The 18,996-nt window shown below is 40.7% G+C and overlaps 1 protein-coding gene across 1 annotated transcript in view; it reads right to left on the bottom strand.

Annotated features, from left to right (window-relative positions):
- Positions 1-18,996, bottom strand: part of MCTP1 (multiple C2 and transmembrane domain containing 1) — a 546,887-nt gene that overhangs the window by 290,508 nt on the left and 237,383 nt on the right. Inside the window, exon 2 of the mRNA XM_060009153.1 lies at positions 14,298-14,412. Within this exon, the coding sequence (XP_059865136.1) occupies positions 14,298-14,412 (115 nt within the window). The remainder of the gene's footprint in view (positions 1-14,297; positions 14,413-18,996) is intronic.

Here is an 18,996-nt window from a genome sequence, read left to right as displayed (position 1 = left end):
AAAATAAAATAAAAAAAGTAAAATAAAAAAAACCACATTCTAAACCTTTATCTTCTTATTGCTCCCTCAGCTTTATACTTTGGATGGCACATTTCATGTCTTTTATTTTATCCCTTAACTAATCATTGTAATTCATTTAATGTTACTATTTTTGAGTTTTAACCTTTATGCTTGCTTTATAAGTACCTGATGCACTACCTTTATTATACATTTACCTTTTCCAATGAGATTTTTAATATTAATTTTGCCATTTCTTTTCAGCTTAAAGAAGGCCCTTCAACATTTCTTATAGGGCTGGTTTGGTGATCACGAACTCCTTTAGCTTTTGCTTATCTGGGAAGCTCTTAATCTTGCCTTCAATTCTGAATGATAACCTTGTTAAGTAGAGCATTCATGGTTGAAAGTTTTTTTCCTTTCAGCATGTTGAATATGTCATGATACTTCCTTCTGGCCTGAAAAGTTTCTGCTGAAAAATGTACTGATAGCTTTTAGGGTTTCCCTTGCATGTAGCAAGTTGTTTTTCTCTTGCTGCTTTTAGGATTATCTCTTTATCCTTAACTTTTACCATCTTAAATATAATGAGTCTTGGTGTCTATGTGTGTCTTTGGGTTCATCTTATTTGAAACTCTCTGGGATTCCTGGACTGGATGCCTCTTTCCTTCCTTAAATTAGGGAAGTTTTCAGCAACTGTTTCTTCAAATATATTTTCTGGCCCTTTCTTTCTCTCTTCTCCTTCTGGGACCCCTGTAATCCAAAGGTATCATTATTTTTTAAAATACTTTTAAAATTTTGCTACTCTGAGTGTTTCATTGCTTTGCCTTCCAGCTCGCTGATTCCAGTCTGTTGTTGTACCCCTCTAGTGTATTTTCCAGTTCCATTATAACTTCTGTTTGGTATTTTCTTATATTTTCTATCTCTTTGTTGAAGTTCTGACTGGGTTCATCCATTCTTCTCCCAAGTTCAGTGAGCATCTTAATGACAATTACTTTGAACTCTTTATCAGGTAGTTCTTTTTCTGAGATTTTGTATTGTTCTTTTGATTGAAACATGTTACTCTGTCTCCTCATTTTGCCTAATTCTCTGTATTTGTTTCTGTGTATTAGGTAAATCATCTACCTCTCCCAGTCTTGAAGGAATGGCCTCATGTAGGAGATATCATGTAGGGTTCAGAAGCGCAATCCCACCTGAACACCAGAGCCAGGAGCTCAAGGGAGCCCCCTATGTGGACGCTTATGCCCTATTGTACTGGCAGGGCCAAGGCTGCTTCTGCAGCACATGTTTGGGTAGGGCTGGCCCAGGGCCCAGCTGCAGGGCCTGGCTATGGCTATTGTATCAATAGTGCACTGGTGGGCAGGACTGGCCCCCAGCCTGGCTGTAAGACCTGATGGCTGTTTGCTTCTTCAAGGCCAGCAAGAGGATCTCTCTATCTCAAGAAGGGCTCTGGTTCCTTCTTTAAAACTCATCTAATTATGTAAGGCCCATCAAAGATCATTTCCCTTTTGATTAATTCAAAGTCAGTGGATTAGAGACATTTACTACGTTTGCAAACATCTTTTTACTTTTGCCATATAACATAATATAGCATAATCACAGAAGTGATATTGCACCATATTCACAGATTCCACCCATATTAAAGGGGAAGGGACTAATACCAAGACATGTATCACTAAGGGTTGATTTAGAATTCTGTCTATTCCACAGGTCCTAAATCCAATTTTATTAAACCAGTTTCTTATCTCTTTTTTCTCAGATCTCACCACAAGCTCTCCACCTAGAGGCCAAGACACAGATAAATCAGAGAATTATCAACTCTGGGGCCCTCCTTGGCATGGCTAGGTCTGTCTCCCCATACACTTCCCATATTACTTTGGCTACCATTTCTCCTACAAAGTAGTATATGCAATGCTTTGTCTTCACAAGGCTATAAACTAGATCCTCCTATCCACCCAGAAGCACAACACCTAATAATAGATCAAATCATAGGAGAAACAGCCTCATAAGTATCCTACAAATTTGAGATCTGTAAAGTGATAGTATGCGTACCATGAAGCAATAGTAAATCTAAAATGTTCTTGTCTTTACTAATAAAATTTTAAGGACGATTTATTTTCTTGGGAAAAGTTAAAATGTAATCTTGTTCAGTCTTCTCCATTACTGATACTCTACATTAATGTATTTCAAAAGTGATAATTAGTTGAGGTGCACTGTCCTTTCGCTCTATCAGTGGCTTGGTATATGTGATGGAGTAAAAAGAAAAACTATTGACTTCCTCTGTGACACCTATTATTCACAACAGTAAAGAACAGTTTGGTTTCTCAACCTTACTGAATCAGAATAGTGAAACTGAGATCAGTAAAAATAAACTTCAAGCAATTTTAAATACTCTGAGACGTTAATTGCTTTTTTCTAGCTTTATTTTTCTTGCCGTCTTGAAAACTGACAATGATTCCTTTCCATAATTGTATTTTGATGATCTCAGAGTGCAATTCTGAAATGATTAAGGAACTAGGAATATGATATTTTAGGAGAAAATACAAGCTCTGTGCTTTTAAGGTTTAGAAACAAAAGGATGAGAAATATCCGCAACATCACAAGCCTAGGAGAACAAGCCTAGGAGGTAGATGCTGTTGTTATCCCCGTTTTACGTATGAAGGTTAGTTTTTCAGCAACTTACTTCTGGTCTCTCTGATGCCCAACCTATGCTCTAGCAGATGCTATTTTTGTCCAGCCAACTCCCGTCTGCACTCCCAGTTTTCCTAAACACCAAAGGCATTCTACCTCCACCCCTTCCTCAAGCACTTATGGTGTTATAGTAGCATGTTTGGCCTGTCCATGCACCAGGCCACAGGTGCCACACCCTTGGCAGCAGGCCTTAGCAAATGGCAAATGGGAATTGTTAAATAAATAGTCCACCTTCTTGGCTCCTCATTGGAACCTGCTGGGGACATTTCACACCACATCCCAGAGGTCCCCAAGATAACCTGCTTCTTCTTAATCCTGTACTGGCCTCCTTCCTTCCCTGTCTCATCCTTGCCCTTACTGCTGCTTTCTGGGATTATTCCACAGAGAAGCACAAAGCCCTGTCTCAAGTTCTGCTTCTGGAGTACCCAACCTACAACATGAGGTCTTTTCTTCTATTACAGACTGCTAATAAGATATTAAAGTAAATTGACTGAAGTCTGAGAATTTTTAAACTTGAACGTACTTTGTGGAAAAGCAATTTATTTTAGTTATTCTTATAATTTACACTCACAGATTTTTCTTTAATAAAGAACAAAGCTTTGTTCACTCTTTTCTAAATTTAATGAGGAATTGTTCTTCAATAATTTTTTCAAGAGATAATGTATTCTCAAAACTCTAGAAAATTTAGAAAAGCATAATTATACAATTTTGTAGTCATTGTCTCTAAGTACCTTTTGTTATAAAACTGTAATCTTTCAAAATTTGAAAGAACCCATTAGTCTACATTTGAAAGATGTCTGTGAATGACAAATTGGTCATTGTTTAAAAATGAAGAAAATTTCACTTTATACCATAATTGTAAAACATGTACACATATTCATAATGGACAACATCCATGCTTAACAGAAAGGTAAAACAAATAACTAGGGCATAATAAATGATGAACTATATGCTATAAAGATAGGGTATTTCCTTTTCCCCAGAACCATTTTCTTTTTATATTCTACGGTCTACGGTTGATAGGTGTTGGGCTGCAGCCCGAAGGCCTACGAGCCCTGTAGCTGCCCAGCCTTGAGAGCGGAAGAGACATCAGTGGTTTAGTGCATAGGGCATCTCACATGCCTGAAGCAAGGTCCTGGAGCAGCATCACACCATGTACAGTCTTTGCTAGTGGGGTAGGAGGGAGAGGGAGGCTACCAGTTAAAGGGGGGGTGTGATGTTAAGTTGACTCATCGGTTACCAGGGAAACTAGCAGAGGGGCACACCCCTCACTGGCCCTTTGATAAATGATCATAATGGAGCCCTTCTGATCTAAAGATTAGCACAATCACTAGCTGGGGCTAGGGGAGGGTGGAGGGGTGGGTGGTGGGCAAGCAGGTAGGCAGTTACTCATTAAGCTCTATGATTAAGAAGGAAGGTCAGTCAGGTGAGTAGGGGTAGGGGAAGCAGAGACTGGTTGAGCAGGGGATGCACAGAGAGCAAGAGAATAGTCATCTTGAGTGGCCTGACCATATGATAGGCTTAGAGCTAGCTATGAGTTTACATTTTAAATGATTGTAAAGATCTAAGAATCTTCTCTGTTCCTAAGAGAGGATATGTTTATGTTAGGAAGATGTGTTCTTTTTCTCTCTCAAGAGGGGCTGCTGTGCAGCAGTTCTTATAGAAACTCCAAATTGCGTAATTTGGGGGTTTTCTCCCACAGTACAGACCCCTTGTGTTTGCAGCTGACATTTGCATCTCCCCAAAGGGAGAGAGTGGAGCATGGGGAACAAATCCTATAAATAATAACGTCTGATCTTTGATCTAGAAACTTGTTTGCTTTTAGGAAAAAAATGTGAAATAAAATCGATACTTTATGGCAAGACAAGAAAAATTTAAACATTAAAAAATTTTCTCTGCCCTTTGGCCTCTCCTCTCCCCTCTACTAGGCATTGTGCATCTGCATTATACATTGACCAGACCTCCCCATAGGCAGAAATAGGTGCTCAACCACAAAGAACAGCATTCTCTTAGTACCAAGACAACTCCTTAAAAAGATTTTGTGAGGGGCCATGATGACCCATAATCCACTATCCATTAGATTGTATCGACTGTCAATGATACGTCACTTAACGTACAGCCCTAAGTTTCAAAAACTTATATAACTGTGTTTTGACCTCTAATGGGCAGAACAGTTCTTGAAGCTTTTTGAGAGGCTGTTCCTGGGTTATAATCCTCAATTTGGCTCGAATAAAATTTTCCATTTCTTTCTTAGATCGACTAATTTTTCATCAATAAAATATAGCTATTAAAAACTTATCAATAAAATGTTCTTAGGAGTGAATCTTTAAATGGGCCTACCAGGGGCCTCTTTACTTGCAGAAAAGTTTGTAATAAGTTTCTGATACACTCTCATAACTCAACTGACTGTAATTTTCAGTCAGTTCTAGTCACAATTCTTGGAGGACCCACAGAGCCTGCTTCATTGGAACATCAAAGTCAAGCAGACGTCAGCTTCTAAATCAAGGAACAACACAAGAACACTCTAGATTCCTTGTGTTTCCCTGACCTTCCTCTTTAAGAGCAGCTATGACCAACAAACTACTAGGCTTTTCAAAAGTGTGGCCATTCCAGCTCATGTTCAGAGCTCCTTGCTGTACAGTCTAAGGGCCATTTGAAAGGGCTCCTGTACTATGGTTTTATGGCATCTTGCCATCTAACATTAGACCTGAGAGAAGTGAGATGGTGAGTGAGAAGTGAGACTGGAGAGAGAGTTAAGTATCTAGCGGACTGGAGAGAGAGTTAAGTATCTAGCGGACATCGGGGCTCCAGGAAGGGGAGCCCAAAATGGTTTCACAGGTTTCTAGAGAATGGTTAGATACGAGAAATTCTGTGGTCTCTGAGTTGTATTTGAGCAGTTCCATGTGGCTAGATTCTTAGGACATTTACATCACTGTTTTTCAAACTTAAGCATGCATCACTATCACCTAGAAATTTTCTTAAAACACAGATGGATGGGCCGCACACCTAGAGTTTAGGATTCAGTAGACCTGGGGTTGTGCCCAAAGATTCCAAAATTCCAAAGTGATTCTGAGGCTGCTGGTCTAGTGACTCAACTTGGAGAATCACTGTTCTATATCTACATCTGCTCATTTTTGTTTTTGTTTTTTTTGCGGTACGCGGGCCTCTCACTGTTGTGGCCTTGAATAACAAATTGTTTTGTTAAATTTGGCTAAAAAGACAACTAAACGTGTTCTCTTTGCCTAAATCAGAAAGAGATATATAACATAACATTTAGTTCATGTCAATCAGATTGATTTTATAACAGAAAACTGGGAAATTTGCATACTTGTCTTACAGAACAGACCATTAATTACACTAAGTTTAAGATTGCCTGGATAGAAGTATGCATGTAACCAAACTGAACTAAAATAAGTAGTAACTTTATTTTTAAAAACATGATTGCTTGAAACTTCAGACAGTGCTGCATGCTATTTCATTCGGATTCCTTGAGTAAAATTTTAGGATTCTGGTAAGTTTTTCATGTCAGCTGTAGTTCTATTACTTTGTGTACTTAAACTAAATTAAGATAGAGACAGAGCAAAGGTACCTGATCACCACAGAGCAGCGTTTGTTTGTTTGTTTGTTTTTGCGGTACGCGGGCGCCTCACTGCTGTGGCCTCTCCTGTTGCGGAGCACAGGCTCCGGACGCGCAGGCTCGGCGGCCATGGCTCACGGGCCTAGCCGCTCGGAGGCATGTGGGATCCTCCCAGACCAGGGCACAAACCCGTGTCCCCTGCATCGGCAGGCAGACTCCCAAGCACTGCGCCACCAGGGAAGCCCTTGTTCTTTTTTTTTTTTAATAGACTTTATATTTTAGAGCAGTATTAGGCTCACTGCAAAACTGAGTGGAAAGTAGAGAGTTCCACATACCCCTCCCCCTACACGAGCACAGCCTCCCCATCTACCATCATCCCCAACCAGAGTGGTACTTTGCACCGATGAGCCTACATTGACACATCATCATCACTCAAAATCCATAGTTTACATTGGGGCTCACTGAGTAGATTTTTTTAATGTATTCTTTCAATATGTAAATACATTTGCAATATAAATAGCATCAAATTACGAGGATAAAATTACTGCTGTAAAAAAGTATCATGCTTTATAAAATTAATTATATTCAATCTCTAAAATTTATTATCTATCATTATTTCATATACATCTGCCCATATTTAACATATATACATATTGAGGTAATTTAAAATGATTTTTACAGATATCAAATCAGTTGTTGCCAGGGGCTAGGAGTGTAAGGAGAGAATTAGCCATAAAGGATCATGAGGGAACTTTGTAAGGCGATGAGAAATGTTCTATATTTTGATTTTGATGGTGGTTATGACTGTATTTTTCTGTCAAACTCATCAAACTGTAGGTTTTCCTCTATGTAAATTATACCCCAATAAGTTTAAGATGAAAAAATTATAAATAAAATCATTTTTTAAAAGAAGTTTATGTATAACAGAGAACTGGTAGCTTAGAAAGAAAAATGGTCATTGAGTACCGAGACTGTTCTCAATACAAGGTAATAACAAATTTATTGCTTTCTGCATAGAAGAAAGGTTTTGTCTTGCCCAAACTGAATACATACTTTCAGAAGATCTGCTTTTTCTGTGATGTTGTGTATTTTATGACCATGGTCATTTATTTACAAAAAATAAGCAAACAGAAAGAATAGTAAGGGTCTGTTATGTCTACACAACCTAAAATCACTAAACTGTTTGTTGTTTTTCCTTTGTTATGGTTGCTGTAAAGTGTTGTTACTTTCACTAATAACACAGACAAGGTTGTAGCTATTTCTCATCCTTGAGCATTTGTGTGTTTGTCTGAAAATTCTCTTTGATTTTCCTCTTCTCCAAGGTCAGCCCCTCAGTTTGGACTAACACATCTGATAGGGTATTCTACATCCAAACCAACTCTAATGCTTCTTCAACAGCTGCTAGGTAGCACCAAAGGCTTGAAATCACCTCACCTTGAAGCCCTTCCTGTGGCACTTGAGCAAGGAGGGGCCGACTGATACAATTAGGCACAACTGGAATGCCCTGTATTTTCTTAATGTTCTCAATGCTTGCCCCAGTATGAGGAAACCATTTCCTTCTTCTTCATGAGAATATGACCTTTGGTTAACTCTTTTCTCTTATAACCCTCAATAGATAGTATGTTAACTATGTTGTTAAGCAACACAAGGTAAAAATGATGCCCTGGTTGGTAAATTTCATCTAGACTGGGAGAAGTAGAAACACCTGTTGGGAAGCCATATCTTTGGGCTTCCTGACTGTAATGATGCTTGTAACTGGGCATGTCCCTGGAAACTATGAAGTAGTTACAAGAGATACTAGCTCCTGTGAGAAAGGAGGCTTTTATACCATAGAGGCTTCCACACCTGCTCAATGCGATCTTGTCTTTTTCCATCTGCGCTGTGTTACCTGGTAGCTAAGGAAGATATCTCCCGGATGGCTGCAGGGGCTGCTGCATGGGCTGCAGCAAGGGGTAGCTGAGGCTGTCTTGCTGCTGAACTGTGGTTCCCGCCCTATATCCTCCTGAAGAGGTGTCAAGTGTGGCCTTGGGTAGTCTTGTGGATAGTCTTGTGGGTCTGATGTTTACTTGAACCTAGGGGGTCAAAATGGGCATGGAATATTCTTTTTGGGGATAGGGAAAAGTTTTCAAAACAAAAAGAAAAGCTCAGTCTACCCAAGGTCAGTTTTATATCAATAAAGTACTACTTTTTGATATGCAATTACAGGTCCCATTGGGGTCTAGGAGTGGAAGCATGTTCATACTTATGCACAAGGGATGACGCAATGGCTGTCAATAAATTTACTTCTGGGAACATTTTATTTGTAGTTTTAAAACACTTTTTATCAATTGGAGATGCTTTTGGTGCATGCTCTGTAGTATTTATTGATTGCAAGGTTTTGAAGATTTGCCAATGTCTTCACTGTCCCTAACATATTTTTCCCCTCAGGGTAATCATCACCTGATGACCCTATTGCCTGATGCTTCTGTGATCACTTCCAACAGGAGATTCTACTCTTTCATTCTGGTGTGTTTGTTTCTGTAATAAATTAACCAGAAGCATTCCATCTACCACCAATGCGTGGCCTCTTTTTTTCGCCTCCTGCTTGCCTAAAGGTTCCCACTGTAAGCTAAAATTCAGACATTGTGTCTTTCGTTAAAATTAGAAAGTAAGGGTCTTCCCTGGTGGCGCAGTGGTTGAGAGACCGCCTGCCAATGCAGGGGACACGGGTTCGTGCCCCGGTCCGGGAGGATCCCACATGCCACGGAGTGGCTGGGCCCGTGAGCCACGGCCTATGAGCCTGCGCGTCCGGAGCCTGTGCTCCGCAGCGGGAGAGGCCACAACAGTGAGAGGCCCGCGTACCGCAAAATAAATAAATAAATAAATAATTAGAAAGTAAGTCTCAGAAGTTGGTGGAGAAGATTGTTGAGGCTGCTAAGAATAAACCCATGGCTGAGGTTTCCAAATGTAAGCTGAGATTGCCACCGAGAGTAAATACCTGACCAACTGAGCCAGTGGACTTGAAAGTCAGGATTTCCAGGACTATTCTGGTCTAAAGACAGACGACTTTGTGAAAGGAGACTGCTAACCCAAAATCAGCAGAAAAAGAAATAGCACCTTGTAAAAGCAAAGAGACATATCTAATTGTTGTTATTTGCTTTAGAATATTGTTGCTATTATTTTTAATGGTTTATTTTATGATAAGCACTAATAAAGCCCCATAGACCTTTTCACTTTCTCTCTAACCCCAAATTTAGAAGACTAATTTAGTGCTAATTAGAATGAAGGCTCTCTCTTAAAATAATATTAATTAATGGGCCATACATAACCTTATAAAGGTTTGACTATATTAAACAGTTTACCAATTAGGAATGGGTTTACATTTTTGGTACAACTGTGCCAACTGACCTGTCAAAATTTATGGAAAGGGTAATTTTGTATACTTTATATGATCTAATTTCAGAGAATGCGTAACTAAATTCCTGAGACTATTTCTCCCTATAGGCACAATGCACTGAAACCCATGAACACATAAAATTTCCTTTATCCTTACACCAAGAAGGAGCATATCCTTTAAGAAATCTAAATATGGAAAACTATGAAAGCAAGCTAATTAACCTCAAGTGAATTTAAGGACGGTGTCTCTAATAAATGGAACTCAGAGATGCACTTTTTTTTTTTTCGGTACTCGGGCCTCTCACTGTTGTGGCCTCTCCCGCTGCGGAGCACAGGCTCCGGACGCGCAGGCTCAGCGGCCATGGATCACGGGCCCAGCCGCTCCACGGCATGTGGGATGCCAATGTGTGGTCTATATATCTATATCTATAGATACATAGATATAGATATAGATATATCTATATATATCTATATATATATATCTATATCTATATAGATATATCTATATCTATATAGATATAGATATCTATATCTATATCTATATCTATATCTATATATATATATCTATATATCTACATCTATAGATGTAGATCTATATCTATATAAAATTCACAAATCTGAAGGGACCCAATGCTATCTATCCAATCATATGCTTAACACCAACTGTTATTTACAGGTGGGTCTATGATAAATTTTAATCAATCCCCAACTTAACTCAGGTTATGATAAATTTTAATCAATCCCAAACTTAACTCAGGTTGTTTCCTCTGTTTATATATCTCCTCTCATATCTACCAACTAAAAACTTCATAAATGCAGGCATGTGAGTCAGATAGGGAAGCTGGATTACAGTTTGCATTTTAAACACTTTGGGATATTCTTCACTTCTACAAAGTAATATTTTCTCTCCCATATTTCTTAAGAACACGGCCCTCTCATTTTATGTTTAAAAAATTCCTATTTTGGGCAGAGGCATCTGGAGAGAATAAATTGCTACTACAAGAAAGACAGTGGTGCATACACAATGCCATCCAGACTCACAACTGTGGAGACACGGAATGGTGGAACAAGACTGTGCATGCACTGCCTAGAGGGCAGATGCTACTTAGCTCAGGTAACTGGCATCATATGTTGCCAGAGTTTGCCTGATGTTTTCTCATGATGACATTGACTTTATGCATTGTTGACAAGAATGCCACACAGGATGTCCCTTTCTCAGCGCATCATATCAGCAGGGTCATCACACCTGTCTGTTTCATTACTGCTGATGTTAACTTTGCCCTTGGTTAAAAGGATGTCTTCCAAGTTTCTCTACTGTAAAGTTACTTTTTTTCCCCTTTGTAATTTATATGTATCTTGTGGGGAAATACTTTGAAATGATGCAAATATCCTGTTTCACCTCATAATTTTGCACATATAGTTTTAGCCTCAATTGATGATTTTTGCCTGTAATAATTTTTTTGTTGTTGCGGTATGTGGGCCTCTCACATGTTGTGGCCTCTCCCATTGCAGAGCACAGGCTCCGGACGCATAGGCTCAGCGGCCACGGCTCACGGGCCCAGCCGCTCCGCGGCATGTGGGATCCTCCTGGACCGGGGCACAAACCCGTGTCCCCTGCATCGGCAGCCAGACTCTCAACCACTGCGCCACCAAGGAAGCCCTGTAATAATTATTATGGTGTTGTAAGGTGATTTCTATTTTCCTGTCTATATTTGTTCATTAGAATTCTACCACAAGGAAAAGCTTTACCTTATCTCACACCTATTTATTTATTTAATTATGTATTTACCAGTATGAAATCATAGATATTTATATTATTCTATGGGGTATAATCCATTATTACCATTATTTATTTTGTTGCTGAAATCGTCCCAGTTTTGATCATTAGGAGCTCCTTTAAGTTGGCTTCTATTTCATTTTGACATTCTGACATCAATTTTTCAGTACTTCCTTATTTTCTGGCGCTGCAAAATGTTCCAGGCTTATCTTGTCCTGTCCCTGCCCCAGATCTGCAGTCAACCATTTCTCCAGGAGCCCTGCTTACTTTCACTGGAGGAATTGTATTTAGAAACCAAGATCTGGGCCAAAAGTATGTGGATTTCTACTTTGTCATTACACCTTTGTGATGACTTCTAGGCCCTCTCAGCAGAGAGATCACACACACACCTCTATCCATCTTAATTGCTATCTATCTGTATATATATTAGGAACCATCAGTTCATACCGATACCTTTCTAACACCACAAGGTGCATTCTAGCTTTCCCCCATTCCATGTCTTTGGCCTCTTTCTCCAGCAGTAAGAAATCTGACTCTTCTTATCTACAATATACTTACTTAGTTGCTCATTCCTAGCATATGCAGTAAGTACTTTCAGAATTGAAAATCATTCTCTGAAGTACATTATTTATATATCTTTCTTTTTGTCTTGAGTTTTATAGTGTATAACCCAAATATGGTTTTACTTAATCACTTAGATTAGTTGTTTTATTCCCATTCCCCTGAGGTGTGGTTATAGATATCAACAGGATGCAGGAACCTATCTATCTATCTATATATCCATCCTTCCATTCACTCATTCAATTCTTTCTGTAATATTGCCATGGTTAAAGAGTTAGAACTATACAAGAAAGTTTACTTGTATAGTGACAAGTATATTGTTGACATTCTTGTCAACAATGCATATAGGACTTCCTCCTTACCTTTTTTACCCCATTCCTATCCCACATTCTGGACACCTGTTCTTACCGATATTGTGTTATGTTATCGATCTCATTCATTTCTGGATTTTAGTTCTGATATTCCTTTTTGTAGAAATGAACAGATAACGCATAATCCCTTATACTCCCTCCTTTCTTACCTAAAACATTTCATAATGTTGATACCCTTTGCACTTTGCTTTTTCACTTAATAATATGTCCTGTAACACTTTCCATATCAATTCCTAAAGATTTTCCTTATTTATTTTACAGTTGCATATTATTTCATCATGTGGGTGTACCATGGCTTATTTAACCACCTCTTCTATTTATGGGCATTTTATAATGACAAAAAATTCTGCAATAAATAATTGTGTGCATATGTATTTAATATTGTTGGGAGGACATATCTAGGACTAAAATTTTGATCTCCTGATGCCTGGTTCAATTCTGTTTTAGATCAAATGTTGTAATGTAATGTAATTAAGATTGCTCTGAAGACTAAAAAATGTTTTATAAATACAGTGAAATAATACTATGGTAATAGTATTATTTTTATCCTCCAAGCTAATTGTAACTTCTTTTTTTTTTTTTTTTTTCTGTGGTACGCGGGCCTCTCACCGCTGTGGGCTCTCCCGTTGCGGAGCACAGGCTCCGGACGCGCAGGCTCAGCGGCCATGGCTCACGGGCCCAGCCGCTCCGCGGCACGCGGGATCCTCCCGGACCGGGGCACGAACCCGTGTCCCCTGCATCGGCAGGCGGACTCTCAACCACTGTGCCACCAGGGAAGCCCCTGTAACTTCTTTTGAGACCAGCAGTTCAATTCCATAAACATTTGTCCTCAGCTACTAAAACCGATGGTGAATTTTGAAAATTCCCCCTGTGTTTAAATTCTAACATTTCTAATCATACCTTCATTCATTAAGAATATTCTGATATTTACTAGTTTGTACTTAAACATTAAATCTATTATTTGTATCATCTCTAATCTTACAAAACCCACTGTTATGTTACTCATTTTCTCTAGTTTATTTTTGTAGAGACAGGAGATAAAAATTACAAATTATGGTCTTATTTGGTTCCTTTCTCTGCCTAAGTATGGATGTCAAAAAAAGTGGGAGGAGAAAAACAAGCTCCTGTGATTCCAGGAGGACTCTGCAGGTCGTCTGACAATGAGTTAGAAGCTCAGGGGCTCTCCTCCTTCTTAGTGGGAGGAATTACACCCAAATTCAGCTTCCTTTAGGAATGTAGGCCCTCAGATCTCCACATCCCGAAGCAGTGTTATCTCAAAACGTGCAAAAGATGCTATACGGTCTGGTTAGGGTCTATCTTTTGTCCTGCCCCTAACCAGGGTTCAAGGAATAATTAACATACCCCAGGTAAGTTCATCAGGAGATTGCCTTGTGATATGGAATCCAGGAACTAAAGAGTATTTGCCTTGTCTTTTCCTTCATCATGGACTACAGAGACCTGTTTAATCCACCATGAGATTACTGCCAGGTCCAACCAAGCCTCAGAAAATCACTTGCTGGGAATCTCCAAAGTTTTGGTGAGATGTTAGTCCAAGATTCTGCAGTTTCAGGGGATTCAATGGAGCAAATCTATGCAGCAAAAAGTATTTCAGGTCTGTGAAAAGATGAATTCTGATATGGCTTCAAAAATGTGCTTCATCTACTTAACTGATTATGTCACTAATTATATATAATGTAGAGTCTAGTTTGTCAGAAGTTTGGTAGGGACCTTGCTGTCTGGGTTGGGACAATTCAGAGTTTTCAAACTTGCATCATAACCTCTTCCTCTATGGTCACAGGAGTCAGACGATATTTCGAGCCACATCATTGAACTGAAACTTCTAAAACTGATATTATAGTTGACTTTTTTTTAACTTAAGAAACCACAAGGAAAACAAAGTTTGTCAAAAACACAGAGAATAAGCTTCCAGATGACATTTTTCTTATGTTCTTACCTCCTCGATCTCGGGCAGCTAAACTCTGACCCCTTCTTAATGTAATGTCCAATTGGTACATTCCGGGAACAGCCAAGGGGACATCTGTATTACTGGTTCCAGCAGTATTTATTTTCTGAAAACCAAGAAAAATATACAAAATATTAAATTTATTATCTCTATTTTATTTCCTCCAATGGGGGACCACGTGTAGCTAAATGCAAACTCCAAGAATTAGTCAATATAATAAATCATCTTATGAATTCACACAGCATCATAATCACACAGTTCTCTGAAGGTTTTGAAACTCATGAAATTATTTAGACTCAAAATAAAGACACAGTAGTTACAGGAGTTCATGTTTTAACTCAGATTAGAATAACACATAAAATACGAAAAACATTTCCCATGGAAAGTCCCACATAATTCAACGAAGAAAGACTAACAAAGAAATAGTGTCTGAAGTAAAAACACAATCAGTGATGAATGGAGAATAAAGGTATGGGTAACTGAGTTGAAAAGTAAAATGATTTATTTAGGTGACTTTGTTGATTCATTTATTCATGCAAAGGGGCTCATACTGATGGATTATACATGTCTATTTTAGTCCCTACATAAAATATGATGCAATTATACAGAAATAAGTTCAACCAGCATTTTGACAGTACTTGCAAGAAATAAATTCTCAGTAGGGCTAAATTCCTAATGCTGCTTTCTATGGACTAAAGGTGCACAAGCTATTTCTAGAACTAAAAATCTTTGCAAGCCTACCTCTATAGAATATCTTTAGCGACAATATACTAGACATTGAGTTATAAATGCACTAGCAAGAGGAATAACTATTATTAAAACAACATAAGAGAAACATAGAGTGAAAATTTTACAGGTCATATTATACTTTCTGCCACGTTGAATACAGCAGGAAAACTTACTTTTCTTTACACGTTTGAGGTGATTTTAAATGCTTATAGTTTTTTTCCAATTCAAAAAGAAATATACTTTTGTTTTGGAATAATATGCATGGATAAGGTAAAATAGTAGATACCATTCCAGCTCTTTAATTCTATAGTTTACATGAAATACAGCTAGAAAGCAGTTTTTTTAATGTTTCAAGACCAAGATGAGGAGATTTCCTATGGGAGCAATTATGATTTAAAATAAGAAGCAGCACAACTCTGACTGATAACCTAAACTTATCATTTCTCCTCTGGTAGCAATAAAAAAGAATTCACTTTCTTTTCATGATATCCCTGTTTCTATGAATGATAGCACCATTCCCCCAGCCACTCAGGCTAGAAATCTACAAGCATTTCCCTCTTCCCACATCCAAACAGTTGCCAGATCCCATCCACTTCATTTCCACATTACATCTCCTGGTTGTCTTTTTCTTTTAATTCCTTTTTTCTTTCTTTTCTTTTAATTCCGTTAACCAAGAATTTGGGTCAGGCCTTCAAACCACAGAGGAGTAAAAGGTAAAATGATTTTCTTTCACTTTCCTCAGACATCCAACTGCCCCACCTCCTTGGGATTACCAATTTTGACAATTTAGGGTATATCCTTCTACATTTTGAACGTCTTATACAAATACACATACATACAGGTTAATTTTCCTGTGGTTGGGTTTCCAGTTTTTGTTTGAGCAAAGTATTACATTTTGCTTATTATTTCACAATTTATTTAACTTAAGAAAGGAAGATGGCGGAAGAGTAAGACGCGGAGATCATCTTCCTCTCCACAGATACACCAGAAATACATCTACACGTGGAACAACTCCTGCAGAACACCTACTGAAGGCTGGCAGAAGACCTCAGACCTCCCAAAAGGCAAGAAACTCCCCACGTACCTGGGTAGGGCAAAAGGAAAAAAGAATAAACAGAGACAAAAGAATAGGGACGGCACCTGCACCAGTGGGAGGGAGCTGTGAAGGAGGAAAAGTTTCCACACACTAGGAAGCCCCTTCGCGGGCGGAGACTGCGGGAGGCGGAGGGGGGAGCTTCGAAGCCGCGGAGGAGTGCACAGCAACGGGTGCGGAGGGCAAAGCGGGGAGATTCCCGCACAGAGGATCGGTGCCGACCGGCACTCACCAGCCCGAGAGGCTTGTCTGCTCACCCGCCGGGACGGGCGGGGCTGCGAGCTGAGGCTCTGAGGCTAGGGTTTCGGTTTCGGACGGAGCGCAGGGAGAGGACTGGGGTTGGCGGCTTGAACATAGCCTGAAGGGGTTAGTGCACCACAGCTAGCCGGGAGGGAGTCCGGGGAAAAGCCGGCACCTGCCGAAGAGGCAAGAGACTTTTTCTTCCCTCTTTGTTTCCTGGTGCGTGAGGAGAGGGGTTTAAGAACGCTGCTTAAAGGAACTCCAGAGACGGGCGCGAGCCGCGGCTAAAAGCGCGAACCCCAGTGACGGGCGCGAGCCGCGGCTGAAAGTGCGGACCCCAGAGACGGGCGCGAGCCGCGGCTGAAAGCGCGGACTCCAGAGACGGGCGCGAGCCGCGGCTGAAAGCGCGGACCCCGGAGACGGGCGCGAGCCGCGGCTGAGGGCGCGGACCCCAGAGACGGGCGCGAGCCGCGGCTGAGGGCGCGGACCCCAGAGACGGGCGCGAGCCGCGGCTGAGGGCGCGGACCCCAGAGACGGGCGCGAGCCGCGGCTGAGGGCGCTGACTCCAGAGACGGGCGCAAGCCGCGGCTGGAGGCGCGGACCCCAAGGCGGGCGGGAGACGTTGGGGCTGCTGCTGCCGCCACCAAGGGGCCTGTGCGCGAGCGCAGGTCGCTCTCCACTCCCCTCCTCCGCGGAGCCTGTGCAGCCCGCCACTGCCGGGTTCCCGGGATCCGGAGACGACTTCCCCGGGAGAGCGCACGGCGGGCCTCGGGCTGGTGCAGAGTCACGCCGGACTTTGCCGCCGCAGGCCCGCCCCGCATTCCGTGCCCCTCCCTCCCCGCCGCCGGCCTCCGTACGCCAGAACCCCCGAATCAGCGGCTCCTTTAACCCCGTCCTGTCTGAGCAAAAAACAGACGCCCTCCAGCGACCTACACGCAGAGGCAGGGCCAAATCCAAAGCTGAGCCCCTGGGAGCTGTGAGAACAAAGAAGAGAAAGGGAAATCTCTCCCAGCAGCCTCAGAAGCAGCGGATTAAAGCTCCACAATCAACTTGATGTACCCTGCATCTGTGGAATACATGAATAGACAGCCAATCATCCCAAATTAAGGAGGTGGACTTTGGGAGCAAGATCTATGATTTTTCTCCCTATTCCTCTTTTTGTGAATGTGTATGTGTATGCTTCTGTGTGAGATCTTGTCTGTATAGTCTTGCTTCCACCATTTGTCCTAGGTTCTAACCGTCCATGGTTTTTTCTTAAAATTTTTTTTTCTTAATAATCAATTTTAATTTTAAGAACGTTATTATACTTTACCTTCGTCCTTTCTTTCTTTCTTTCTTTCCTTCCTTCCTTCCCTCCTTTAGACAACGAATCATCCCAAATTGAGGAGGTGGTCTCTGACAGCAAGATTTATGATTTTTCCCCCTTTACCTCTTTTTGTGAGGGTGTATGTGTACGCTTCTGTGTAAGACTTTGTCTGTACAGCTTTGCTTCCAACATTTGTCCTAAGGTTCTATCCGTCCTTTTTTTTTTTTTTTTTCTCTAATTAAGAATTTTTTAATTCAATAACTTTATTATACTCTATTTTATTTTTACTGTATCTTCTTTCTGTTTTCCCTTCTTTCCCTCCTTCCTTCCTTCCTCCCTCCCTCCTTTCGTTCCTTCTTGCCTTCTTTCCTTCCTTGCTTCTTTCTTTCTTCCTTCCTTCCTTCCTTCCTTCCCTCCTTCCTTCCCTCCTTTAGACAACGAATTATCCCAAATTGAGGAGGTGGTCTCTGACAGCAAGATTTATGATTTTTCCCCCTTTACCTCTTTTTGTGAGGGTGTATGTGTACGCTTCTGTGTAAGACTTTGTCTGTACAGCTTTGCTTCCAACATTTGTCCTAAGGTTCTATCCGTCCTTTTTTTTTTTTGTTCTAATTAAGAATTTTTTAATTCAATAACTTTATTATACTTTATTTTATTTTTACTGTATCTTCTTTCTTTTTGTTTTTACTTCTTTCCCTCCTTCCTTCCTCCCTCCGTCCCTCCCTCCTTTCGTTCCTTCTTGCCTTCTTTCCTTCTTTGCATCTTTCTTTCTTTCTTCCTTCCTTCCTTCCTTCCTTCCCTCCTTCCTTCCCTCCTTTCCTTCTTTCTTTCCTCATATGTCTACTAATTCCCTCTACTTTTTCTCCCTTTTATTCTGAGCCGTGTGGATGAAAGGCTCTTGGTGCTCCAGCCAGGAGGCAGGGCTCTCCCTCTGAGGTAGGAGAGCCAACTTCAAGACACTGGTTCACAAGAGACCTCCCAGCTCCAGATAATATCAAACGGCGAAAATCTCCCAGAGACCTCCATCTTAACACCAGCACCCAGCTTCACTCAACGACCAGCAAGCCACAGTGCTGGACAACCTGTGCCAAACAACTAGCAAAACAGGAACACAACCCCACCCATTAGCAGAGAGGCTGCCTAAAATCATAATAAGGCCACAGACACCCCAAAACACACCACCAGACGTGAACCTGCCCACTAGAGAGACAAGATCCAGCCTCTTCCACCACAACACAGGCACTAGTCCCCTCCACCAGGAAGCCTACACAACCCACTGAACCAACCTTAGCCACTGGAGACAGACATCAAAAACAGGAGGA

Source organism: Delphinus delphis, chromosome 3, assembly GCF_949987515.2.
Source record: "Delphinus delphis chromosome 3, mDelDel1.2, whole genome shotgun sequence".
Classification (NCBI taxonomy): domain Eukaryota; kingdom Metazoa; phylum Chordata; class Mammalia; order Artiodactyla; family Delphinidae; genus Delphinus; species Delphinus delphis.
Note: the sequence above shows the minus strand (reverse complement) of the source record. Positions and strands in the feature narration are given on the sequence as shown.